The following is a 26990-nucleotide window of genomic DNA, read 5'->3' as shown; positions in this document are numbered from 1 at the left end:
TAGTTTCAGACAGGGATTTACCTGTCTAAATGTTGGGAGTTGTACCTGGAACCTCTTGCATGGAAAGCAATGAGCTATGGCCCTTCTGTTAAGATGTGAGAACAAAGGAACCTGCCTTATCCCGAGTCAGACACTTGTCCTATCAAGCTAAGCACATTGACTGTCAGTGACTCTCAAGGGTTTCAGGCAGGAGTTGGACACAGGGCCATGTGTGGGCAGAAAATGGAGTGAGAATAGAAAATGGGTGGGGACATACCTCCAAACCCCCCACACACACACTTTCTGTCACTCTAGTTTCTCTCCTGATCCTGGCAGGTTCCTGGAAGAAGGACCATTCTTACCAGAGGTCTGAATCGATGACCTAAACAGGATTTCTCCCCTTATTCTCATCACTCTGTCTATGGTGGCTCCCTCTCTCATTACCCCTACACCTTGGTAAAGCTCTCTGAACTGATAATTTTCAGAGGGTCCCCACCCCACTGCCATCACCATCACTCCACCAATTTCGGCTCCTGCCATGTTCTCCTATGCCTCAGGATCTGTTGAGACCACATTCCATGCTATCAAGTGTGTTGGTCTTAAACAGACTCCATGGGGATCTTTGCACTGTGACATAGCTGGCCTCTCCTTGAGGAATTTGTTACTCAATCCAGATGGCTGCCAGTTTAGAAGGAAGTGTGCCCAAGAAGACATCAAGGAAGGGCAACGAAAGAGCAGAGGGAAGTCCTTCAGCCAGAGGGTCAATCTGTTATAGATGTCTCCCAGCCCCCCACAACCTCTGCACATCATCGTTGTTGGGTGGGATTGCAAAGAAAGTCATAATGTGCAGAATTTTCGCTACCCAAACATGGCATGTGTTGTAGTTGTGCAGTCCACATTGAATGGGATTCCACATGTGTTCAGAATCTTTTTTTGTCAAAAATTAAAAATTGTTAATCAAGTTAATTGTGTGACTTGATTACCCTGTTAAGAATCAATTGATAGTGTTGTTTTGAAAAACAAAAAAGAACATTAATTGCAAGTGAGTCAATTCCCTGGATGAATCTTGCAGTAATTACCTTGACTAGCCTGAACCCTGGCTCGGTCTCTGCTTATCCATCCCTGCGTACCCTCCCAAGTGGGGGCTTGCAGGTTACCCAGCATGGCTAGTACTGCTCCAATTTCTCTCTCTCTCTCTCTCTCTCTCTCTCTCTCTCTCTCTCTCTCTCACACACACACACACACACACACACACACACACTCTGTATGTTGCAGTGGGGAAGAAGTGTAGATCATGCAGGCATTCTGTGTGTTCACAAAACACAAAGTAAGCAATTATGAAATCATACAAAGACCCAGCACACTGAAGCAAAAGAGCTGGTCATTTACGAAACAGACACTGCTGCAAAGCGGGGTGGGCTTAGGCTCTAGAGAAAGTGAACGAATTGGGGAAATCAGGCAAATTGCACCTCTGCTCAGTCCCTGTAGCCTCCAGGGACAATAAGGCATGTAGAAGGAAATTCAGGCAAAAATAGTGGAAATTGGATGGGGCAGATGATCTCTGGCAGGAGCAGGGCTCTACCCATTCAAAAAAGGTCTTCCATGAATTTGATATGAGGTCTAGAAGCACATTCTACTTTTCCTTTCCTTTTCCGCCATCTCTCTTTTTAAAGCAGCACAGTATCCTTTTCCAAGGATTCTTCAGGCAGCCCTGAAGGCCAAAGGCTGGAGGTTAACAAGATGGGATGAGAGAGAGAGAGAGAGAGAGAGAGAGAGAGAGAGAGAGAGATTTGAATCAATTTGCATTGAAAGGCAAACCTGCCTAGTTTGCAATGCTTGAAACAATACACAAACTGGAACACAGCAGTCCTTCAGCATTCGCAGTTCTCTGAATTTTGCAAGGCAGTTCTCCAACCAAGTAATTTTTAGAGAGAACACACATACTAGGATGGTGTGGGCATATATTAGTGAAAATAACATGAAATTGCATTCTATTGGGGGAAATTGCTGTGTTAAAATGTGTCTGCTATGTTGCACAGCATATAGAATCATAGACTCATAGAGTTGGAAGAGACCACAAGGGCTATCGAGTCCAACCCCCTGCCAAGCAGGAAACAAATGTGAAAATGTGTATATAAGGAGAAATGCTGACGGATTTTCCTGAGGATTTTGTTCTTTTCTTTAAAAATGCAAACTGATGTAGAAATGGGCAAAACTAATTTTGAGACTGAAAAAATGAGAGAAATTGAAATGGGCAGGTTCACCCTTCCTTAGCTGCAACTGTCTTTTCCTGTTTCTAAGCTTCTCTGGGGGCATCAAGACAAACTTTTTGACCTCACCTAGCAGGGTGATTCTTAGAAAGGCAAACCTTGGGAGAGGCAGTGCTGTGTAGTGGTTAGAGTATCAGACTAGGACCTAGGAGACCAGGATTCATATCTTCACTCGGGCATGAAGCTCACTGAGTGTCCTTGAGGTAGTCACTGCCTATCTGCCTAACCTCCCAGGCAGGGTTGTTGTGAAGATAAAATAGAGAAGGGCAGAACCTTGAGTGCACAACTCTGGAGGAAAGGGAGGTGTAACACCAATAAACACACATTGTCAAACCTTCATCGCAGGTCATTCAGTCGGTGGAGGAGGGTTACCGGCTGCCCGCCCCCATGGGTTGCCCCACAGCCCTGCATCAACTCATGTTGGATTGCTGGCAGAAAGATCGGAATGAGAGGCCACGTTTTCCCCAGATTGTCAGCATCCTGGACAAGCTCATCCGCAGCCCACAGAACCTCAAGTGCACGGCTACAGTCAACAGGTACGTGTTTGCCAGCAGAGAGATGCTCTGCTCCCATGGGAAGAGAACTAAGATAGTTGTGTGTCCATGGCTGGAAACCAAAGTAAGGCCATCAGTGTCCATTGTTCCCTTGGCAATGAAGACAGGAGTGGAGGAAGGCAGCCAAAGGTGGTTAGAACCACCCAGGACAAGGTGAGGTGATGTGGGGGGGGGTGTCTATCATGTGCCATCGAAATTATAACAAAAGTTTCAAGCACTCTGTGAATGAGGCAGACCGACAGAGAAGAACACCTTTGAGAAATTAGAGGAGGAGGAGCAGTGATTGCTTACTACAGGGATGGGGAGCCTGTGACACTTCAGATGCTGCTGGACTCCAACTGCCACCAACACCTGGACACCATGTCCAATGCTCAGGGATTATGGGAGTTGTGATCCAGCAACATCTGGAAGGCCACAGGTTCTCCCATCCTGGGATCCCCATCCAGAAAGGGGGCTCTGTGCTGTTTCTCTGTATGAGTTGTTGTTCTGACTTCTATTGACGCACTAAAGGAGAACTTGTGGCTCTCCAGATCAGTGTTTCCCAAACTTAGGTCTCCAGTTGTTTTTAACTATGATTCCCATCATCCCAAGCTAGCAGAACCAGTGAGCAGGGATGATGGGAACTGTAGTCCAAAAACAGCTGAAGACCCAAGTTTGGGAAACAGTGCTCTAGATGTTGGGCTACAATGGCTATCAGCCCCAACCAGCAGGGATGATGGATGTTTTTCTTGTCTGGCTTACTGGCTCTGAAAAGAGTGAGCCAGAGCTCAGCTGGCTGTGCTCTGCCTTGTTCTCCCTCTTGTCAAGAAGCAGCGCATTCTGGGAAAGGGAAAAAAATAAGTGGCTTATACTTCCTTAGGTGCTGTGTTACTACCACACGCTTTCTACACACGAAGGGCTGCCAGAATCATTGCTCCACCTTCCACTCACCTCTCCCTCCTGTGCTCCATCTCTTGGCTTGCAGATTCACCCAAACCATCTCGGAACGAGGCTGCATCGATTTCACCAGCTGTGCAACTGTGGAAGACTGGCTGGACTCCATCCGGCTGGGGCGATACCAAGAGAACTTTGCTCTGGCCGGCTACTCTTCCCTTGGCATGGTGATGCGGATGAACATCGAGTAAGCACAAAATGTGGGGGTGGGGGTGGGGGGGTTGAGGCTTGGTGAAAAGGGGCCAAAATGGGGTGCCAGTCCCAACATCTCTTCAGTCACTGCTAGGCACCATGGCAGGGGTAAGGACTAGAGGCTGAATGTGGCTCTCTAGATCTCTCTCTCAGGCTCTTGGGACCTTCCCCAGGCCACACCCTTCACGCCCCCTACTTTGCACCCTCCTTGAGTGTTTTTGCCTTGCTGGAATCGGTCCTCGAACTCTGACCATGCACTTCATTTGCATGGCTGGAGGCTAGAGAGAGGTGTGTGTGTGTGAACTAGGCTGCTGCAGAAAGGTGAAATTTACATCTCGTGCTCCACCCACTTTTCCTTCTGGCCCTGCCCACCCCTGGCCTTTGGTCTTTCGAAGGTTGACCAGAGGGAATGTGGCTCTTGGGCAGAAAAGGATCCCCCACCCTCTGTACTATGACTGTGACACCCCTTTCCCTGTTACACTGCACCACTTACCAGCACCAGCTTTGGTCATGCTCCTCTTTGGTAGGGGACCCATGTTATTCCACTGAATGGAGGCTGGTGCATTGGAATGTGTGGGGCACTGCACCTCCAAGTTCAGTCGGCCCTCAGGCCCCCATCAGCCTACCTCTTTACTCACATTTAGGGTTCCTCCATGCTTCTGCTTATCCAAACGGTTTTCTATATGCTGTTTCCCCTGTTGTTGTTGTTTAGTCATTTAGTTGTGTCCGACTCTTCGTGACTCCATGGACCAGAGCACGCCAGGCACTCCTGTCTTCCACTGCCTCCTGCAGTTTGGTCAAACTCATGCTGGTAGCTTCGAGAACACTGTCCAACCATCTCGTCCTCTGCCGTCCCTTTCTCCTTGTGCCCTCCATCTTTCCCAACATCAGGGTCTTTTCCAGGGAGTCTTCTCTTCTCATGAGGTGGCCAAAGTATTGGAGCCTCAGCTTCAGGATCTGTCCTTCCAGTGAGCACTCAGGGCTGATTTCCTTAAGAATGGATAGGTTTGGTCTTTTTGCAGTCCATGGGACTCTCAAGAGTCTCCTCCGCTGTTTCCCCTAGGGAAACCCAATTTTTTAGTGCTAAATTGGAGCAGCTGTCAATCTGCAGGAAACCCAGATGATGTTTCCTCCAATTCAGTGGTAAAGATTGGGTTTTTCTTGAGGAAAGAAGTAAGACAAGCGGAAGTCTGGATGAGCCCCCAGTCTAGGGGGTGCAGCTGGCTGTTGTCTTCTTAGCCTCAGTGTTGCTCTTGTAGAACTCAGTAGAGACAAGGATGGGGATAAAACCAGAATTAGTTGGCTTCATCTATCATTAACTCTGGGTCTGTCTCTTCTTGGCTCTGGCTTCACCTACTGTTGGCCTCCCTGCTTTCCACCCTACCAATCCCAGTGGCCTGCTTTGCTACTGACCTCCAATCAGGATCCCTGGGATGCATCTACACGCCTCTTGAGCCCCATTGGATCTCCCTGCCATTACATTTTAGGAGCCTAAACTGCTACACAACCTATCAGTTGAAAGAAGCCAGGAGAAGCATTAGCATATTATATGAGGAGTGTCAGGCAATTCCTCAGCCGCAGCTGAGGAGCTTTCTGTTCCAGACTTGGCTGTATCCCCCACCTGTTCTGGCTTGAGCAGAAGGTGCGGTTCTGTTGGAGAAAATTGGGAAGTGCAGATGTTAAGAGACTTAGTCATGCTGGTGCAGGAATAGGCAACTACCTCACCCACCCAGAACAGATTCCTCCTCATTCTCTCAGAGAGCAGCCACAAAACATCAGCAGAAGCTACTTCAGTGCTCCATGGGTGACCAGCAAGGCATTCTAAGAGATTCCACTTTCTGGCTCATGGTGGGTGAACTCGATTCAGCTCGGCTCAAAATCAGCTTGAAGCCCAGGGCTCCTTCAAGTAGGGATGGGGGGAATTATGACTCGGCTCGCATTCAAAGGCAAACCAACCTGATTCGCAATTTCCAAATGTGCCAACTGAAACACAGCCGTCGTTCAACATTCACACTTCTCTGCAATGCCGTTTCTCCAGCCACAACTTGTGTATAGAAACGCACATACCAGTGTCCTTAAAACTACATATCCTCATGAAAATAAGACACAAAAAGGCATTCTATTAGGGTAAAACATTTTGCAAAGGAATGTGTGCATTGGGCCAAATTGCATACGGATGTGTGTTTTTCGGGAGAAATTCACGCTAAATGACTGCTGAATTTTCACAAGGACTCTTTAAAAGGGCAGGGTGGGGAGCCAACTGCTCTGGAAACATGGAGACCTGAACTCAAGGTTGGAAAAATGAGAAACCGAGAGAACTTGCCCACGCCTACTCTCGGGAGGTGGAGGTTGTTCCATTAGGGCAAATTGTGCACTGCCCCAATAACCTCTGTGTGCCCTCAGCCTGCCCTCAGCTGCCTGCCATCTTCCTGACAACCAGTCCAGAGAGGGTATCCCTGGCTATCAGCTTCCTCCTCCTTAGTCCCAGTGTTGCTGTTGTATAGCTCAGCAGGGAGATGGGGACAAGAGTAGAATTTGTTGCTTTTTCCTTTTGTTGGCTCTGTCGCCACTTACTATTGGCCTCACCCTACCATTCCCAGTGGGCACTGACCACCACTGTGGTGGTGGTGGATCTGTCCCTTATCCTATTGCCGTATCAGTTTCAATTGCCCCTGAAAACATACTTCCCTACCACCACCACCACTCCTTTGGATCCAAGTCCTGGATAGTGATCACAGTTTAGATAGAGCTCTGCAAAGAATCTCACTTAAAATGAAAAACAGGGAGAAATACTCATTCCGCCCCTCCCCCGTGATTTGCTTCAGTGAAAGATTCTCCCTCATTGAACACACTTTTGCACTTTCAATTATCAAGCAACCTAAATGGTGTTTTGGAGGGACGTGGGTAGAATCTCATTTTGCATTGCAAGTTCCATCGGCATAATGTCGCCTGGCTCAGAATACCCATGAGCATTATTAGCTAGACTACGGATGGGAAGCATCTGGCCCCAGCAGGGTGTGTATGTCAAATGCGGCTCTCTCTATATGACCCCAGGACCTCCTTCCCAGGCCATGCCTTTCACCAGCCTTGCTTTATATCCCCTAGGAGTGTTTCTTCCTGATTGCAGCATGTCCTTGAACAGGCTAAATGTTGCTCTCTAGATCTCTTTCTCTCTGGTTTGTGGGACCCTCCCCAGGCCACACCCTTCACTGCCCCTACTTTGCACCTTCTTTGAGTGTTCTCCTTTTGGTCTGCCTGATGCTGCCTTTGTTTCCACAGTGATGTGCAGAGTTTGGGCATCAGCCTCGTGGGTCACCAGAGGAAGATCCTGACCAGCATCCAGATCATGAGGTCTCAGCTGCTCAACACCATGGGCTCCAGAAGACACCTGTGATGGACCCTCTATAGACCCAGAAGCTTCTTCACCTGTGTTGGTGGCTAAGCACCTGCCAAGGAGAAATTCCTCTAAAGGTTGTGTGGTAGGATGGTTGGTTAGACGTAGGATTCTGGGCTGCACACAGAATGATCTGCCACTCTCAGCAGAAGGCCTGTTCCCCCTGGAGATGGAGGGCTGGGGCTTGCATTGCACAATTCATCACTAGGGTGGACTTCATATGCACTGCAGTTCCCATATCTTGGACTTTGCTTGCAGAGGACCAAGGACTAGCACTTCTGCTGTGTGTGATGGTCCTGACCATTCTTCATGAGCAGAGATGGAGGACTATCAAGGGACTTTAAGCCTTATCCTGCCATCCCATTGCAATAAGCTCTGGCAGGCACCCTAAGCTGCCCTTTATTGGGATGGAAGAGAATGGGCTTTCACGGAACACCTCACCAAAGCCAGGACAGGCAGAGAAGATACATTCTGGGTCCTCACCTGCGCCTTGGAATCTGAGATGATCCTTTCGGAAGTGGAGGATGTTGCCTGCCGGGGAGGAAAAAGCCACACTTTGAATCTACCAGCAGTTCACACCCACAAGCCTGAAGCTTGGGCTGGGGGCCCAGCACTTGGGGCCACAAACTCAGGTTTCCCACATTCCAGCTCACCCAGCCAGAGACTAACCTGATGTGGCCCAGTTCCTCTTCTGGGTCTGGGGAGAGACTATCGCTGTTCTTCCATTGCTGCTAAAAGAAAGACCTTCATCTATTTGATCTCTCTAATGTCCTCACCAGGACAGGACAGGACCAGACATAGCTTCTCTTCAGCTGCTAGGAAGCACCACTGTACTTCTGGTCTTTCATTATGGGATACAGGGAGGGGAGGGGTTGATGTATTTTGGTTCCTTGAAAAGCATTTATGACTGTTTCCAGCCAAGTACAGAACTTGGGTCTGAGAAAGCCCATTGATCTCTTAGTAGGCCTCTCTGCTGGCAAGAGGATCCAGGTGCTCTGGTGTTGGGCTGTACCATTTTCTTCTCATTTTTTCTTTTGAAGGAGGGGAGAAACAGCCCTCTGAAGAAACAAAGACACAGAACAAGCAATGCATGAGAGAGAGACTCCTCACAACCCACCCTGTAAATAGGATTGTCTGCCACAGTCCAGATGGTTCTCTCTCCTCCCCACCCCCATTTGAATAAGCAAAAACGGTATAAAAGCACAGCATCTCTCCCCGCCCCCTGCACAGTCTCCAACATAAAGGAAGCTCAAGTGGTCCATCTTTTTTGGAATGTTGACTCCCAGCATAACAATTGTGCATTTATACCCAATGCTAGTCCTAAGAGCAGAATCATTGAGGTTAATGGACATGGCTCACTCAGGGTTGTCTCCAACTAATGTTTACTCAGAGCAGAACCTTTGAAATTAATGGACCTCAGTTAGTTATGTCTATTTATTTCAGTGGATCAACTCCAAATAGGACTAGCATTTGAATGCAACCCTTGGGTTCACTCATTTCAGTGGTTCTACTATGAGTAGAACTTTGTTGACCACCACCCACAGCTGCCACCTTTCTTTGTGCATTCCCAAGGCTGTAGCTCAGTGGTAGAGTTGCCTGCTTTGCATGCCAAAAGTCTTAGGTTCAATAATTAGCATCTCCTGAACTCTGGTAGCAGAGCTGGGTGGGGGCTCTACTAGAGACCTTGGGGATCTGCTGCTGGAGTAGATCAGGGCCACCAACTTTTTAAGCCAGTGGGCAGATTTGAACTTTTGACAGAGTTGACATGGGTGCCACACTCTTTGGTCGCTTCTATCCACCACATCAACTCTCCCCACAAAAAGAGACAGAGCGTGGCACACTTTGCTCTTCCAAAATATTTGGGTTAAAGTCAGCCAAGTAGCATTAGTCTGAGGTTTAAAAGCACACAAAGCTGAAAGAGGAAGTGGGGAAGATTGTCACTCTTCCAACTTCCTCCTTCATCTCTATGTACCTTTCAAAGGATAAGACGATAACCACTCCCACTCTCAACATGAGACCATGATCATCAAGTGGGCAGTAAGTCTGGGGGGAGGGTGCTCAGGGGCTTTGTGGGTGTAACGGAAAAACATCAAGGGTGTCATTGTTGAAGGCCCCAAGAGCAGATCTTACTCAATTAAGTGGACCAGTGATCAGTTTCCATACATATGTTTTCATGTGACACATGCAAGATCCTAGGAGTAGGACATGGGAGGAATATTTGAGTCATTCCATAACGCAATAAACCTGGCTAACCTTAGCCATCTCTGCAGGGCAAATGCCACTTCAGTTGTATAGCAGCAACTCTTTCTTCCTATGGAAGCTCTTCCTTCTTTCGTTCTCTTCCTTTTCTTTATTTTTAAGCAGAGAAAGATGCAATACCTTCTGTTTACAGTGTACAAATCCAGCAGCCAAGGAAGAGGAAGCACCAACCTCCTGTATGAACTGCAAGGGCTTGCAGAGCCCAATGTTTTGTTTTGTTTTGTTTCGCAGCCAGCACATAGGGGGTTAAAAGGGACTCCTAGAAGGTGAGAGGAAGAGGGTGCATTGGGGGGAGAAAAAGCTGCAGGACAGACCTTGCTCCCCAGAATCAGGGCCGGGAAGGGCCAGGAAGAGGGATGTGGTTGAGGATTCTGCCAGGCAGTTGATTCATCCTTCCTGCTCTTTCTGATCCCTACGCCTCTCCTGTCCAGGCTGTCCTCAGAGAATAAAACTCTTCCATTCACAGCTTGCCTCTTTGTTCCTTATTTGATGAGGTGTCATCTGTGGCTACTCAATTTCTGCCGTTCACTTCAGAAGGGAGGTGCTTTTATCCCTTCTGGCACAAGCTATTTCTCTCTCAAACTTTTCCCAAAGTTCAAGATATGGAAGGAGGAGACATTTAGATCAGCTTGCATTTTAATTGACATTAGGCTTATTGAGGTCACATCCTCTCCATACACCTAAAACACAATTAACACACATTTCTCTCCCCACCCTCCACACAAAGAATCCTGAGAATTGTAGTTCAGCCCTCACAGAGCTACAGTGCCAAGCACCTTAACAAATTATAGTTCCCAAGATTGGGAGCAGCGGGTTCTTTGTTAATTATTTTTGCTTCTGCCCCACCTGGCTGGAGAGCTGGTGTGATTCTCCACAGGCCACAAACTTTACATACCCTCCAACATTTCTCTGATGAAAATAGGGATGTCCTATTCAACAAAAACAACAGCAACAATTTTGCTATTTATACTCCATCCATCTGACCGGGTTGCCCCAGCCACTCTGGGTAGCTTCCAACATATATAAAAACATGATAAAACATTAAACATTGAAAAACTTCCCTATACATAGGTGCCTTCAGTTGCTTTCTAAAGGTTGTATCTCCTTGGCTCCTTGGTCAAATAACTCCATACCCTTCAACATTTCTCTGATGAAAATAGGGATGTCCTAAGGAAAAGTGAGGGACACGGGTGGCGCTGTGGGTTAAACCACAGAGCCTAGGGCATGCTGATCAGAAGGTCGGCAGTTCAAATCCCCACAATGGGGTGAGCTCCCTTTGCTCGGTCCCTGCTCCTGCCAACCTAGCAGTTCGAAAGCATGCAGTGCAAGTAGATAAATAGGTACCGCTCCGGCGGGAAGGTAAACGGTGTTTCCGTGCGCTGCTCTGGTTTGCCAGAAGCAGCTTAGTCATGCTGGCAAAAGGACCCGAAAGCTGTACGCCGGCTCCCTCTGCGAGTAAAGCGAGATGAGCGCCGCAACCCCAGAGTCGTCTGCGACTGGACCTAAAGGTCAGGGGTCCCTTTACATTTAAGGAAAAGTGGGACAGTAGAAACTAGCCTGCTGTACAAAGGGGAAATTAGCATGAATTGCTCCACCCACCTTTGTCTCCGGCCCTGTCCTGCCTACCAGCGACATATGGCCTTCATAAGATTGCCTAGATGGGAATGCGGCAATTGACCACAAAAAGATTCCTGCTTGCTCCCATTCTAGATTTCTCCCATTTTGTATTTTGGAAGGTGTCCGCCTGCCTCTGCTTGGGCAGGAGAGCATGAATAAAAGATGGAAATTGGTGGGTGCAGGTGTCTCTGATAATTTAAGAGCAAGGCAATGAGGGTTCATTGTGGGAGCTGAGGAGCGGGGGCTGCGCTCCACATGCCAACTGCGAGCAGCCAACTTCAAACAGGCAGAAGCAAACAATCACCCTTTGATGTGATCCCCCCACCGCAATTCCCTGGCCTGGCTGGCAGCTGAGGAGCAGGGAGGCACAGCTGGAAAAAAACAACCCAAGCACTTGTGGGGCAGAAAGACATAGGAAACTGCCTTATACTGAGTCAGACCATTGGTGCATCCTGCTCAGTACTGTCTACACTGGCTGGCAGCAGCTCTCCAGGGTGTTCAGCCAAGGGCTGAACTTGGGACCTCCTGCATTCAAAGCGGATACTATGGTTCCCTGGAGAGACAGGGAACCAGGAAGGTGAGTGGTACCCCCTGAAATGTTCAGAGAAGTCCCTCAGCCCACTAAAAAGCAGTAGAAAAAAATGGCCTCCACTTTAGGAAGGCAGATAATAATCCAGGAAACTCATGGAGGGGGCTTTTTGACCGAGCCTCAGCTCCACCCTTTTCCATGAGCCTCATTATAAGAGTGGCCAATTCTGCTAATGGAGTTCTACTTGTAGCTGCTCTTCACAGTGGATGACCTGATCCATTCAAAGATTAACACTCTATGAAGAAAATAATTAGAATTATATTATTTGTATCCCACCCATCAGACTGGGTTGCCCCAACCACTCTTGGTAGCTTCCAACATATATAAAAACATGATGAAACGTTACACATTGAAAAGCTTCCCTATACAGGGCTGCCTTCAGATGTTCTTCTAAAGGTTATATAGTTACTCATCTTCTTGACATCTGATGGGAGGGTGTTCTACAGGGTGGATGCCACTACCGAGAAGGCCCCCTTTCTGGTTCCCTATAGCTTCACTTCTCACAGTGAGGAAACCTCCAGAAGGGCTTGGCTGCTGGATCAAGTCAAAGGACCATCTGCTTCAGCCTCTTATTCTCACTGTGGCTAACCAGATGTCTATATGGGAAGCCCACAAAGGAGACACCACTTGGGAATCGAGAGGTGCACTGCCTCCAGCAGTGGAGGTACGACACAGCTATTGTGCCTTGTAGCCATCAATAACCTTGCCCATATATATATCCTTACCTTTCCAACCCTTTCATGTCAACATACCTGTTGGCCATGCCCCACAAACCACAGGTCAGCCAAGGTGCCCACTCAACTAGAGGAACCCAACTGTATGTACCTAGCACCCCGATGTCAAAATGTGCAATGATGAAGAGTCCAGAGCAGGTTCTTTTATATGAACACCAGAAGATCATGTTGAACCAGACCAATGGCCTATTGGCTCTACCATCACAGTGGCCAACTAGATGCCTCTTATGAGAAGGCCACTAGCAGCACCCAAGCACAACAGTAGCACTCTGTGCACCAGTGACTCCCAACAACTGGCATTCAGAGGCATGCTGCCTCTGGCAGTGGATGTGGAACACAGACATATGTGGCTAGTAGCCACTGAGAGCTCTGACCTCCACAAATCAATCTAGTCTTCTTCTAAAGCCATTGGTGGTCACCACTGTCCCTCGCTGAAGCGAGTTCCATAGTTTAATGGCTTCCTTTACTAATGAGGTGGCCAAGGGGTGTTGGCCTTTCATTCTGCAAAGCATCTAACTTCAATTAAAGCCCAGGAGAAGACACCACGGGACAGCTCCTCCCATACATCCCCCATACCCTCGGATCAAGGGGTTCAGACAGCTTGCTGCCAAGGGCTGAACTTGGGACCTTCTGCATTCAAAGCAGATGCTATGGCTCCCTGGAGCCACCAGGAAGGTTGCAGGGTGCTGGAGACATATTTACTGCAAAGAAGCGACATATCTGACCCCTGGACATCTCATAATAATGTTACATGCCACCACAATTCCAGTGTGAGATTTCAGGGGCTCCAGACACCCAGGATTTGTGTTTCCTTTGGAAATGAGGCACAGCAGAGACTGTGGTGTCTTTATGATATATGGCTTATTTACACATACCTCAGGTTGCAGATGCTTCAGGTTACAGACGCTTCAGGTTACAGACTCCGCTAACCCGGAAATAGTACCTCGGGTTAAGAACTTAGCTTCAGGATGAGAAGAGAAATCATGCGGTGGTGGCGTGGCGGCAGCAGGAGGCCCCATTAGCTAAAGTGGTACCTCAGGTTAAGAACAGTTTCAGGTTAAGAACGGACCTCCAGAACAAATTAGGTTCTTGACCCAAGGTAACACTGTATATACAACTGGAACCTACAGTTGAGGGGCTTCCAGCATTACACTCAAACCAGAAATCAGCCATGGTTTTCTGATACTCTGCAGCCGGCTGCGTTTTTACAGACTGCTACTATTTTTCCTCCAGCTTGCTCGCTTTGCAGCTTTGCAACCCCAAAACTCCACTACTGCTACACTTCTGTCTCTGCTAACTATCTCTCAGTGGAAGGAGGGGCTCCACCCCTTTGCTATCTGGCACAGCCTATGCTTTCTTTATGGCTTTCCTAATGACTCTTCAAGGGATGCAGATGGTGCTGTGGGTTAAATCACAGAGCCTAGGACTTGCCGATCAGAAGGTCAGCGGTTTGAATCCCTGCGACGGGGTGAGCTCCCGTTGCTCGGTCCCTGCTCTTGCCCACCTAGCAGTTCGAAAGCACATCAAAGTGCAAGTAGATAAATAGGTACCGCTCCGGCGGGAAGGTAAACGGCGTTTCCATGCGCTGCTCTGGTTCGCCAGAAGTGGCTTAGTCATGCTGGCCACATGACCTGGAAGCTGTACGCCGGCTCCCTCAGCCAATAAAGCAAGATGAGCGCCGCAACCCGAGTCAGCCACAACTGGACCTAATGGTCAGGGGTCCCTTTACCTTTTAATGGCTCTTCACCTCCCCTTTCATCCACTTTTAATGCTCCATCTTCTCCCAGGCAATTTCCTGGGCGTGGGAAAGAAACAACACCAAACTGGTTTTGCCTGTATTTTGATACTGCTAAATTCAGCACCTAGGTGCCCATCTTAATACTCCAAACATTGATTAAACTCCGACACCCTCTAGATGCAGTATCCATTAGACCCATTTAGGGGAGTTGAGGCACGCACAAACACATAACCGTAAGGTCAAGCTCAAAACCCTCAGTGAGGGGAATTCTAGATTAATTCTCAAGTGCCCTAGGAATGAGTTGGAAAAACGGAAACCTATTTAAAGAAGAAGATTATTGTATATATATTTTTAAAGGAAACTGGAGGATAGGTTTTTGCACAGTGCTAGACAATGCCTCTCATCTGCCAGAGTTGTGTGAGTGTGCAAGTGACTGTCTGTAGAGCTGCCATATTCCAGAAAGTGAAATTCCAGACACAGGGCAAAGTTGTTGAGCTTTCCCCCCCAAGATCTTAAAAAAATAATAATAATTGGAGTTTTTGAGCTATTTTTAAGGAAGTTCACCAGAAAAACACACAATACTTCCAGTATGAGCAACCATATCCCGGACATCCCTCCCCCCCCCCCCCCAGTTTTCAGAAATTCTGCCCAGACGAATCCCAGATATGTCTAGGAAATCCCAGATGTATGGCAGCCCTACATGACTGCATGTCTGGACTGTATCCTATGAAACAAAAGTAAGAGTTGCATCCTTTCTTCAGCTCATGTTTGCCTCTGGCCTCAAACACATTTGCCTCTGGACTGAACCTCTGGAGAGTGGCCTATAAGGGAATGTAGTCCTCTAAGCCAAAAGTGGTGAACCCTAGGCCTGGAGCCAAATGCAGCCCTCCCACAGACCTGTCTCTATCTGGCCCTTGGATCTCTCTCCCCAGTCCCTGGCTTCCTGGCTGAACTCTGACCATGCCTCTTGCCTGCTGGAATGAAGGATAGAGAGGCGTTTATGAGTGTGTGTTGAAATGAGCGTGCACACACATGGACACAAACTCCTCCACTGCCGCTGCAATGCCAGAGCATGTAAAGAAATAATCCCTTCCTGTAGCTCAAGCAAAGATAAGCTTCCCTAGTCTGCAGGGCAACATCCAACCACATATTCAGCAAGTCAATGAATATGAGCTCTAATCTTAATAGCAGAAGATGTAAGCCGCAGAACCGAGTGCATGTCTGAATTTACACCTCAGGGTGTACGACTATCACTTCAGGCTTAGGTCCAAGCTGTCGGAAAGACTAGTCCCTCATACAAACCTTCCTGGGCTCCGAGAAAGGAGACCCTTCTCTCAGTCCCACCACCCTCACAGACATGCTAGGTGCGGACATAGGAGAGGGCCTTCTTGGTGGCTGCTCCCAGACTTTGGAACTCCCTAGACAAGCCAAACTGGCCCCTTCCTTCTTGTCCTTTTGCCTGAAGGTGAAGACTGTTTTATTCTGGCAGACCTTTTGCAACTGGCTGCTTTTTAAGGAAAGGGGTTTTAATACTGCTGAGCTTTATATATATATTGTATTAGTTCCATTATTTTTATGATTTTATGATTTTTATGGCTGGAACTCACAGGAACTCAGTTCCAGCACCTCTCAGGTGGGCACCATTGCAACAACAATAGAACAACAACAATAGAAAGCCAGTGATACTTTGGGAGGCAGAAGCATGTAGAACACAAAGAAGAAAACTCCAGATGGCATTTTGCCACTGTGGGAAATGGAACTGGGAGCACGGGACATGGAAAAGCCATCTGTAGTGCTCAGACGAGATGTCTTTTTCAAATACCATACAAGTTGCAATGCTCAAAAGTCATTCTCTCTCTCTCTTTCCCTCTCTCTCTCTTTCTTTCTTTCTTTCACCCCACACCCGCCTTTCTCCCTCCTCTGTCTAGCCACTTGACTATTAGTCGACGGTGCTTTGGGGCCCTCTGGGATCTTCCCTCCCCCCCCCCCGAAGTGTTTCATGCCAGGCCATCCTGCTTTCTGCCTCGCCACCCACTGCTCTGGCATCAGCTGCGGCTGAGTCACGGCCATCCCAGCACGCTATCGCTGCTGCGTGAGCTTCAGCGGAGGTGACAAGGAGGGAATGGAATCCATCCACACACCAGCCAGGCACGAAAACCTTGGCACGGAAACATGCAAACAGATCAATGCCTCCTGCTGTGCAGGGCTTCCTCGCGCCCGCTTCCGTGCGGGCAGAACATTTCTCTTCCCTCCGCCCTGGTGCACAGCTCAGCCCAAGGAGGGGTCACCAGCAAAGCAGGCTGCTCCTCAGGAGCCCAGGCGGCAGGGCCTGCATGCTCTCCAGCTGCTTGGACTCAAGGCTAGTCTTACTCAGAGTAGACCCACTGGAGTCAATGGACAAGGCTAGGAAGGAGGGCCCCATTTTGGTTCTCTCGGTGTTCCAGATTTAAATTCCGTTCTCTGTATCTCTGCAGCAATTTGCAATTTGTTCCCAAATGTTCATGAAAATTCCCCTGCGTTTTAATGCGAATTTCTCCTAATGAATATTTGTTTAGCTAACATGCATCCCCCCCAAATGATTCCTCCTAATATAATGCATGTTTATATGTTGTTCTTATGAATATATGCATTTAGATGCATGTTTCCCTATCATATGTGCAATTTTAAAATAACTTGGGTTGGCTGAGAATTGCATCTCAAGAGTTGGAGAAGTGGAACCCTCCACAAGGGTGGTAGAGATGCTGCACAGAGGAGTTGCAGAGATGGGTGGTTGCGAATAGCCTGGCACTCCAAAGATAAGCTCCATGCAAGGCAACCACAACTGCCACCACCTCCTTAAATTTCCCCATGTTGCCTCCAGGTCCTGTTAAAGTAGTATCAGCTACAACCACCTCATCTGGTGCTTCTCTAAATAGTGCTTAGTCATAAAAAAAAGAATGTGAGGTCTTTTTTTGGAGGGGGGGAGTAGACCTTCTGGGGCCTGTTAATGTGGGTCCTACATCTGTTGTACTTAATGGAAGTAAAGCCTGCCATTATAAACCTAAAGATGCAGTCCAGTGCACCCAAGACTTGTAAAGAACTCATAGAATCTTAGAGTTGGAAGGGACCAGCTCTAAGATCTAAGAGAAGATAAGAGAAGAAATTTGGTTCCATTTACATTAATTCATGCTTCCCAGAGACAACAGGTGAATCAAAATGTGGCTAAGTTTACAAATCCACACTCCTCTGAATTTTGCAATGATTTTTCAACTAATGTGTACTAAAATAATAATAATAATGATAATAATAATACATTTATTAGAGGAAATTGGGAATAAAAACAACACATAACAATGCACTGCATCAGGGTAAATTGCTTGTGAACATGTGTAACTCGCGCAAAACTGCATATGAAAAGCATGTGTGTTTTTAGGAGAAATGCTCCATAAAATGCTGGCACATTTTCACAAGCTGATACGGAAAACTGATCTTAAGAATGGGGGACAGGACAAGAAATTGAGTGAAAGTGAAATTGATAAATTCATGTGTACCTGGTTCAGAGACGGTGCTGCATGCTGACCATGGACGTGTTCCTGCATGCAAAGTGGACAGACATCAGTTCCTTCTGCTGGCCTCTGGGGGAAGAGGTTGCTGTACACAAAGTGTGGAAACTCTTCACTGCGAATCCCCAGTACGAACTCATGGGTTTTTTTTGTGGGTGGGGCCCTTAGTAGGGTAACACCACTGGACCCCTTTCACCTGGTACAGCTGGTGCATACATGCCAACCAAAGCATCTTGCCCCAGGCAAAGGGAGATTATGGTTGCGGAAAGTCAGTGTTGGGCAGGAGTGGACTTTGGTAATCTTTTGTAATATGGTGCCCTGTTCATGGGCAAAATTCAGCACCCCCAAATGGATCTTCTCAGTTATGGATATTCCCAATTTTGCACCCCCTTGGCTCAGCGCCCTGTGCATGGGACCTGCCTGCACCACCCTATGTCTGACCCGAAGTCCTGAGGCCCCAATACAGTTACCACCTGCTACCTCAATCCCCAGTTTTTCCACCTCTAGTCAAAGCTCTGGCAGATTGAGCAGACAAGACTAATAGCAGGTCCAAGGTCAAGAAGGCAGTTTCTGCATGTGCTGTAGAGGGAAGTGAGAGGCAGATGGGGCTCATCAACCTGGGAAGGTAGCTGATGCTAAACTCTGTTTCTAAACCTCTGCTGCCTTGTGGGATATCTTTGGAAGAAGAAAAGTAAGGAGTAGACCCTACACAAGAGTCCCTAAGACGGTTGGATGGCGCCTTGTATGTCTCCTTCCTGCCAAGCTGGTGCCAAGTGTATTGCTCTGCCTTCCTTTGGGCCACATCAGTGAGGTCGAGAGGGGGAGAGTGTCTTGTCATCTGGGCAGCCCAGGACCTCTATATGCACTCCCTGCCCCTGGGGAGGTCACGTCAGTGCTGCTAACACAGTGATTTGACTTCATTCCCAGAGGTGTACTCCATTGTCTCTTGAGACAAGTGATGGGTGACCCCCACTTCCCAGTTCAGACTAGAGCTAAGAACACAGGAAGGGCCCTGCTGGATCAGGCCATGGGGCCCCATGCAATTCAGCATCTTGTTCTCACACAGCCAACCAAAACAGGACCTGAGCAGCGCAGCAACTCTCCCCTCCTGCTGTTTCCAGCAGCTGGCATCCAGAAGTACTTGCTGCCCCTGATAGTGGATGGACAGTCTAGTCCATAGCTGTCAACATTTTCCTTTTTTAAAGGGAAATTCCCTTATTCTGAATAGGATTCCTCGCAAGAAAAGGGAAAAGTTGACAGCTATGGTCTAGTCCTTTCCTCCCTGCCCCTCCTCCTATTTTTTTGACACTCTGGGCCCTCCTTTGCCTGTGAAGGGAGGGGGGAAGGGAGCAACAGCCAAGCAGCGAACCCTCCCCTCCCCTGGGGAGCACTTGACATGCTATGCCTCCTTACACGGATAGTCCTTAACACGCCAGTGCTGTCACAACACGGCAATTAGCCAGGGATTTCTCTTGACTGACACACACACACACAGTTTCGAGACAGCCTCTCTCTCTCTCTCTCTCTCTCTCTCTGGCAGCAGTGCCTTAAAGACGCAAGACACCATTTCCAGGGGGAAAAGAGATAAATGCTTTCAAAAAGAGCTGCAAAGAGTATTCCGCCGGAGAAGAATCGCTTTCCTTGGCCTCTCCTTTCCCTTCTCCTCTCTTTCTTCTCTCCCTGTGACTTTGCACCCCCTCCTCCTGTCTCTGGCTGTCCCTTTCTTGTACAGGATTCTCTCTCCTGGGAGTTCTCTTCATTTTACATTTCAGGCTCCGCAAAAAAAATCACATGGGGGAGGCCTTGCTGCCATCGAAGGTTAGGGAGGGAGGGAGGGAGAGGAGCAGGACACAGCTCACAGTCAACCTCCAAGTCACAGGGATGGGGAAGCTTAAGCCAGAGAGCCAAATGCAGAGCACCAGGGTTCTCTGTCGGCCTCTGGGACTATCCCCAGGCCACACCCCTTTCCCAGGCTACACCCCTCACCAGCCTTGCTCCACACTTTCCTCCAATTTTTCAGGCCCTCCAAGTGTCACTATTTTCCAGGGACAGTCCTGGATTTATTGAAGCTGTCTCGGTTTCCAATTTGATCCTGGAATGTCCCGCTTTTCCTTAGGACGTCCCTATTTTCATCGGAGAAATGTTGGAGGGTATGGAGTTATGTGACCCTCAAGCCGAGGAGATAAGTAACTATACAATCTTTAGAAGACAACTGAAGGCAGCCCTGTATAGGGAAATTTTCTAATGTTGAGTGTTTTATCATGTTTTTATATGTGTTGGAAGCTGCCCAGAGTGGCTGGGGCAACCCAGTCAGATGGGTGGGGTATGATGATGAGGACGACGACAACAACAGCAGCAGCAGCAGCAGCAACAGCAACAACAACAACAACAATGGAATAGCACCCCCCCCCATTTTCATTGGAAAACTATTGGAAGGTATGGTACTTTCACTTGGCTGGAATGCATCCTTGAATATTCAGGATTAGGGCTATGCACTAGATCCAGCCAAATCCTGAATCAAATTGGCTGGGGCCACTGGCTTCGGTTAAGTCAGGTGGAAACAGCCCTGCACCACAAACTAAGGTTGCAATGGGGTGGGGCACTGGGCAGGAAGAAGGAGCTTTGACTGTGTGTTCTCAGCAGGGGAACATATGCATGCAGTCCAAAATGAGCAGGATTGAATCCTCCATTGAATCCTCTGGTCACCAGAAGATTCAATCCTCCTGGCTGCCGGGGTTTGCTTCATCAGTGTGTTCCCTGCAGGAACACCGCATTGTGGTTGGCAAAGGGAAGAGACCCAGGATCTCCTTCCTCTGGCCCTTCCTAACTGTATGTTTTGTTCGGGTTAAAAAATCCAAATTAAAGATTATCCTCCTTCTGGCTGGATCCAGGTTGGGCTAGGTGTTGGCCCAGGTATGGTTGACCCAGGTAAACCTCCCCTCCACCACGATATTAGGCTGAACATGTCAAGAGGTCTGCCAATGACTATTCGCTATGATAGCAAAATATAACTTCAATGCCTCAATTTGCAGGATCCCTGGAAACATCTACCTGCCTGTTGTGGGAAGCCAGATCCTGCACTAGAAAGGGCTTTGCTATTATCCAGGGGGTCTGTTCTTACACCCTTAATGAAGTTGCTATCAGGTGGCCTTTCTGCCCTCTCTTAAACTCATTGAACTGAAGGAAGGATTAGGAAAAGGAACAATGGCAGGAGGAGGCAAATGTTGTGCAATGGCACTCAGGTACCTGAAAGGTTGTGCATGTCAGACCAATCTCACATCCGCTTTTGAGAAAGGTTCCCTGTTCCCTGCGAAACACACTTGAACTATTTGAAAGAAGAGCAGCACGTGACAAATGGCTTCTTAAATGGAAATTGATGAGTGTTGAAGGCAAAGAGTTATTCACAGTTGCTCCAGAAGACAGGGCTAGGTCTCATGGGATTTCAGTTACAGGAAGGTAGATTCAGCTGGGCATTAGGAAAACAACTTCAACAGTAAGAGCCATTAAGCAACATAGCAAATTGCCTAGAAGGTAGAACTTCCTCAACCTTGAGTCCTCCAGATGTCATTGGACTACAATGCCCATCATCCTTAATGGCTGGGGATGATGGGAGTTGTAGTCCAACAACATCCAAGGACCCAACTGCTCCAGAAGGTAATCTGCCACAGATGCTCTAGCTTTGGAGTTGTACTAAATGGCCCATAAGACCCATTCCAACTCTTTGATACAGCTGACTCAAGTGACAACCAGGTCCAGAATCTACTAATAGCTGTTCCGGGTTTGGGGGTTTCCCAGAGGTATCTGGTTGGCCACTGTGAGAACAGGATGCTGGAGCAGATGGGCCAGGGACCTGATCCAGCAGGCTCTTCTGTCTGTTTCTTCTGCTGAAGGGAAAAGCCTGGAACTGCAGCTGCAAGCCTATGCACACTTTACTAGGGAGTAAGCCTCATTGCGCTAAACAGGATACAGTCCTACATCACTGAATACTTAAATAAATTGGTTGTGTGGACTAATGTTTTGGTCAGTTTAACCCCAAGCAGAGTTGGTCATTGCACATCAGGTTAACATCTCCATACTTGCCTCCTTTGACAATGAAAAAAAGGAGAAGCTTTTGGAATCCCTTCCTCCAAATCCTGGTCCCCATCTCCTTCACTGTATCTTGGGAAGTAAACACCATGATATTTCTCGCTCTGCATCCATAAAAAAGTTAACCCTAAACTGATACCACCTCACCCCAGCTGGAGTTTTATGACTTTTATTATAAAAGCAAAAAATGGCAAGTCTCCACATACAAACAAAACCCTTAAAAAGAGGAAAATGAACATTACTTTCTGCTTGCTTGACTTATGTGCTTGGGAAATCTACAGTAGATAGGCTACTAGGGTGCAGTGAGCTTGAAAAATATTTAAAAGTGCAGTAAATAACAAAGCATATCAACTTACTGCAGGAGCACCCTAACTGTTTCACGGGGACTGAAGGACTTGGAAATCCTCGTTTGGGGGTATGGCAGGAGATAGGATCTGCCCATGTGATGCCCACCTGGTGGAAACTCTAGCTCACATGGCCCTTAAATGTAAAATGTATGATGATCTCCGCCAACAATTTTTAGACCATCTATGTATTCCAACATGGAAACCATAGACGGAGGTTATACGCTTCTTATTACAGGGGAGAGACCAGGAGCTCACCAAGACAGTAGCTAAGTTCCTCTATTTGATTTTTTTAATTGCTGAAGTCCTCTACAGGATCCTGCCCTTGCTGGAGACCCACAGAGATGAAATAGATTGCTCGCCTCTTCTTCCCTTTGGCAAATGACTGTACTGTTGAAATGGCGACTAGATCGCACTGGCTTATTTATTCTGAATGTTTGTAAGTGATGCCAATAAAGGTTTGATGATGATGACTTGGAAATCTAAGAGGTTGCCTTGGGCACCACAAAATACCCATTTCACAGAAGTAAAAGTGGTGGTGCTTTAAATCGCTTCCCCTTCTCCAAAGAGACATATTACAGAACTCAAAACACAGACAAAAAAAGCAGGACCCCTCACCCACCCCAAACGAAGAACAACAAGCAACACTTCAGTTAAAGGAAATCATGGGGCAGAGTGTCTCAGTGGGCACTGAGGGGGGATTCTGAGGGTGCTGGGCACCACTTTGAGGACCCATTGCTTATGCCAATGGGGCTGAAAGAGTAGCAAGACAATGTCCTTTCAATAACAAAAAAACAAAAAAACCAAAAAAATGTGATTTGGAAGCACCAGAATGCCAATAGAACAAATGGCATAAAAATAAAATAAAAGATCCAAATAGCAGGAAGGAGTGGGGAGGTGTTTCTTAACCTTTCAAAATGTCAGTTTTTCACATCAAAAACTGAACATCACACACACAAACAATTCCACCCGGACAAGGTGAAATTGCTGCAACTGTTCACCTCGTCTCCCAGCTGCCTCTGCCCCTCACATCTAGCCACCTCCCGGAAGACAGGTCGTCTTATTTCGAAAGCATCCTTCGTGGATGCCTGCCTAACCTTCCCTTGGAGCTTTCTAGAGAAAGTGAGTCTTCTGCCTTCCTAAGCAACCGGACCTATCTGTCTGTCAGGCTTCCCTTAACAAACCTGCCCTGTCTCAGCGGTTGAGCGATACCAGACTTTGTCACTGGTGCCACCTGGTGTCTAGCAACACATATTATCACTCAGGAGGAGGCCAGGCACAGATGTTGCTGAAATTTCGCAGGAGCTGATTTTCCAAGAACACTCCTGGGATTTTAATTTTCCTTGCCAACACTCCAGTGGCAGGATACTTAACGGGAACAGTGAACTTAGGTTCATTATTTACAACGGGTCTACTCTGATTAGGGTAAAGGTAAAAAAGGCAAAGGACCCCAGGATGGTTAAGTCCAATCAAAGGTGACTATAGAGTTGTGGCGATCATCTTGCTTTCAGGCCGAGAGAGCTGGCATTTGTCCACACACAGCTTTCTGGATCATGTGGCCAGCAGGACTAAACCTCTTCTGGTGCATGAAACACCGTGATGGAAACCAGACCACATGGAAATGCCGTTTACCTTCCTGCCTCAGTGGTACCTATTTATCTACTTGCACTGGCGTACTTTCGAACTGCTAGGTTGGCAGGAGCTGGGACAGAGCAACGGGAGCTCACCCTGTCATGGGGATTAGAACCGCTGACCTTCTGATCGGCAAGCCCAAGAGACTCAGTGGTTTAGACTACAGCGCCACCTGCGTCCCTTCACTCTGATTAGGACTTGGGACATGACACTCACAAGTGAGCAACTTCCACCAACAAGGTCTGGAGCTCAACGGAAGGGCATTTATCTGAGAAATAAAGCAAACTGCCTTGTACAGAGTCAGACCATTGGGTCATCTAGCTCAGTGTTGTCTACGCTGACTGGTCCCTTGCTTCAGATGGGGGACATTTCCAGCTCTACCTGGGATGTACAAAAATTGGTGCCTGGAACAAAGGACAAGATTGCACCCACACCATTTCCACCAAGACTTGGAACTGCATTTTACAGCAATAAAGTGGTACCTCAGGTTACAGACCCTTCAGGTTACAGACCCTTCAGGTTACAGACACTTCAGCTTACAGACTCCGCTAACCCAGAAATAGTACCTTGGGTTAAGAACTTTGCTTCAGGATGAGAACAGAAATCATGCAGCTGCGGCATGGCGGCAGCGGGAGGCCCCATTAGCTAAAGTGGTGCTTCAGGTTAAGAACAGTTTCAGGTTAAGTACGGACCTCCAGAATGAATTAAGTTCTTAACCCGAGGTACCACTGTACTGTCAACCAGAGAGTTTCCTCCAACGCACACAATGGCAACAGATTAGCTTAGTGAGCTCAGAGCACATGCCTCACACAGTTCTGTCCTCTTAGCATTTTCCAGTCATTCTTCATCCCCCAGAATCTGTCTCCTGAGGCAGCTACCTCACTCTGGCTAATGGCTGACAGCTCTGGATAAGCATATTGAGAAAAATTGCCGGCTTTCTTCTCAGCCCACCTCAAAGGTTGGCAGTTCTCAGCAGCCCCGTGACAGAGTCAAGCTGGTCTCTCTGAACAAGCGGGTGGCAAGCCCTCCCTGCCCACCAAAGGGAACAGCTGCAAAGAACGGAAACGTTTTCATCACCACAAAGCGGTATTGAGATGTCCAGGCCATTTCCCGTTCCTGTCCAGGCTGCGTTCAGTTTTGTGTTGGCAACTCTGTTTGCGAGAAATTTACCCAACAGCCCACCCCTTCCACAAAGCAAATCCCTGCTGGCTGCCTCCAGCTGTCCGTCATTTCACACCAACAAACCATCATGGCTGCTTAATCGCCTTCATTGACTAATTATGTACCCCAGCTTTATTGCTGTCCTTTCATGTGTTTCCCTGCTGAGGACTGGCTTCGGCAGGAGGGGGAAACAGTATTTGTTGGCTTGTCAGTTTCCCTTTGGTGGGGCCTCCGCCGGCTGAGATGGTAATTTGCAGAGTTGCACCCTCAAATTTGCCTCGTGGAGGCCTTCCTTAAGCTTGAGAAATTATTGCCACACCATTTGGGATTTTCTGCTCTATTAATTTCCTTCCAGGATATCATTCCCCTCATTTGGATCCCGGGAACCATGTAGATTAGCTCTTTGTTCCGCCACTGCAGTTCGATAGGCATTCCCTGGCTTCCCCTGTCCCTTGCTGGGGGGGGGGCATAGGTAGCACCCAACTCAAAGTAGACCCTTTGAAATGAATGAGCCCAAGCTAGTTATGCCCATGAACTTCAATGGGTCTATTCTGAGTAGGACTAGCACTGAGGAACCTAGGACGGTGCCTTATAATAGGGTTGCCATGTCAGAAACAGCATCCGGGTGGAATTTCTGGAAATCAGCAAACCCATGTTGGAAGTGTTGATCTTTGGCAAATTTCCTTAAAAAATGGTTCAAAAACTTTTGGGAGGGGTGATTTTGCAAAAAAGAAGAAGAAGAAGAAAAAGCCCAACAACTTTGCAAAAAATAAAAAGCTCAATAGCTCAACAACTTTTGTGCCTAGACTTTTTGAAATACGGCAACCCTACCTTATAATGAATCTGGTCCTAGTGCATTATTGTCTGAACTCACTAGCAGCTTCTCTCCAGGGTTCCTGGAAAAGATTTTTTCCAGACCTTTCTGGAGATACCATGGGGGACTGAACCTCAGGCCTTCTGCACACAAAGCACACAAAGGGAACAGCCTCCCAAACACACCCTCCCATTGTTACGCCGAGAGATCCCATCACAGATCAACAACTAGGCTGGAGGGTGTTTCAGGGGTCGAGGAGCTGAGTTATCTGACTGTGGGCTATGTTTTCACCATGGTGCAATTAAACTGGATCCATCAAATATCATGGGTAGGAGCTCTGAAAACCTGGCCACCTCTTTACTAGGCACCCCATTAGGAATTTGTCAGAGGTTTGGCTTCCTACTTGAGTGAGAAACCTTTATGCTGGAACTTGAGAGGCCCCATACAATGTAAGGTCTCAGATCTCCCAGAAGCTATAATGATTCTATCCTGCCAGGATGGCTCCTTGCAGAGTATACCTGAAGATAAGGTTCAATCGGACATCTTAGGATAAATGTGAAGTGGTTGGAGCTGAACAGCCACATCTGTATTTTGGTTTGAAGTGGAAGTTAAAACCTGCCTGCCTGCCTGCCTGCGGGATTTGGGGTCAGAGAGAGTTTTTACAGTTGCTGGACTTTTGACATGGAAAGCTCCTGTCACTTAGGACTCGTATTCACGTATGGTTTTGCTGCAATAGTAAAAGAGCAAACAGGTAAAAGAGCAAATGGTGGATGGAGGGCTGTAGCTCAGGGGTGCAGCATCTGCTTTGGATGCAGATGGTCATGGGTTCAATTCTCGGCATCTGCAGGTAGGGCTGGGAATGTCCTCTGTCTAAAGCTGGAACCGCTGCCGATCAGTGTAGACAATACTGAGCTAGGTGGGCCATTGGTCTGACTCTGTATAAGATAGCATTCCTTGTGTTCTTCATGAAGGACCACAAACTTGTAGAGTTGGAAGGGACCCTGAGGGTCATCTAGTCCAACCCTCTGCAATGTAGCCATCTCAATACATGGTTCCCCATCCAATCTGAAACCATATTGGACCCTGCTTAGCTTTGCAAATTTGCTGGCATTTTTCTTGCTGCACCACCACTAGGAGGGGACGCCACAAATC

The 26990-nt window shown here is 47.8% G+C and overlaps 1 protein-coding gene across 2 annotated transcripts in view; it reads left to right on the top strand.

Moving 5' to 3' along the window:
- The window catches only part of EPHA8 (EPH receptor A8), a 61669-nt gene extending 53581 nt beyond the window's left edge, over positions 1 to 8088 (top strand). For both annotated transcript variants that reach the window (XM_053400598.1, XM_053400597.1), the window contains exons 15-17: positions 2595 to 2785; positions 3768 to 3923; positions 7208 to 8088. In XM_053400598.1, the coding sequence (XP_053256573.1) occupies positions 2595 to 2785; positions 3768 to 3923; positions 7208 to 7322 (462 nt within the window). In that variant the 3' untranslated portion in view covers positions 7323 to 8088. The remainder of the gene's footprint in view (positions 1 to 2594; positions 2786 to 3767; positions 3924 to 7207) is intronic.
- The last annotated feature ends 18902 nt before the right edge of the window (positions 8089 to 26990 follow it).

The sequence above is a fragment of the Podarcis raffonei genome, chromosome 8 (assembly GCF_027172205.1).
Source record: "Podarcis raffonei isolate rPodRaf1 chromosome 8, rPodRaf1.pri, whole genome shotgun sequence".
Classification (NCBI taxonomy): domain Eukaryota; kingdom Metazoa; phylum Chordata; class Lepidosauria; order Squamata; family Lacertidae; genus Podarcis; species Podarcis raffonei.
This window is presented reverse-complemented; position numbering and strand designations above follow the sequence as displayed.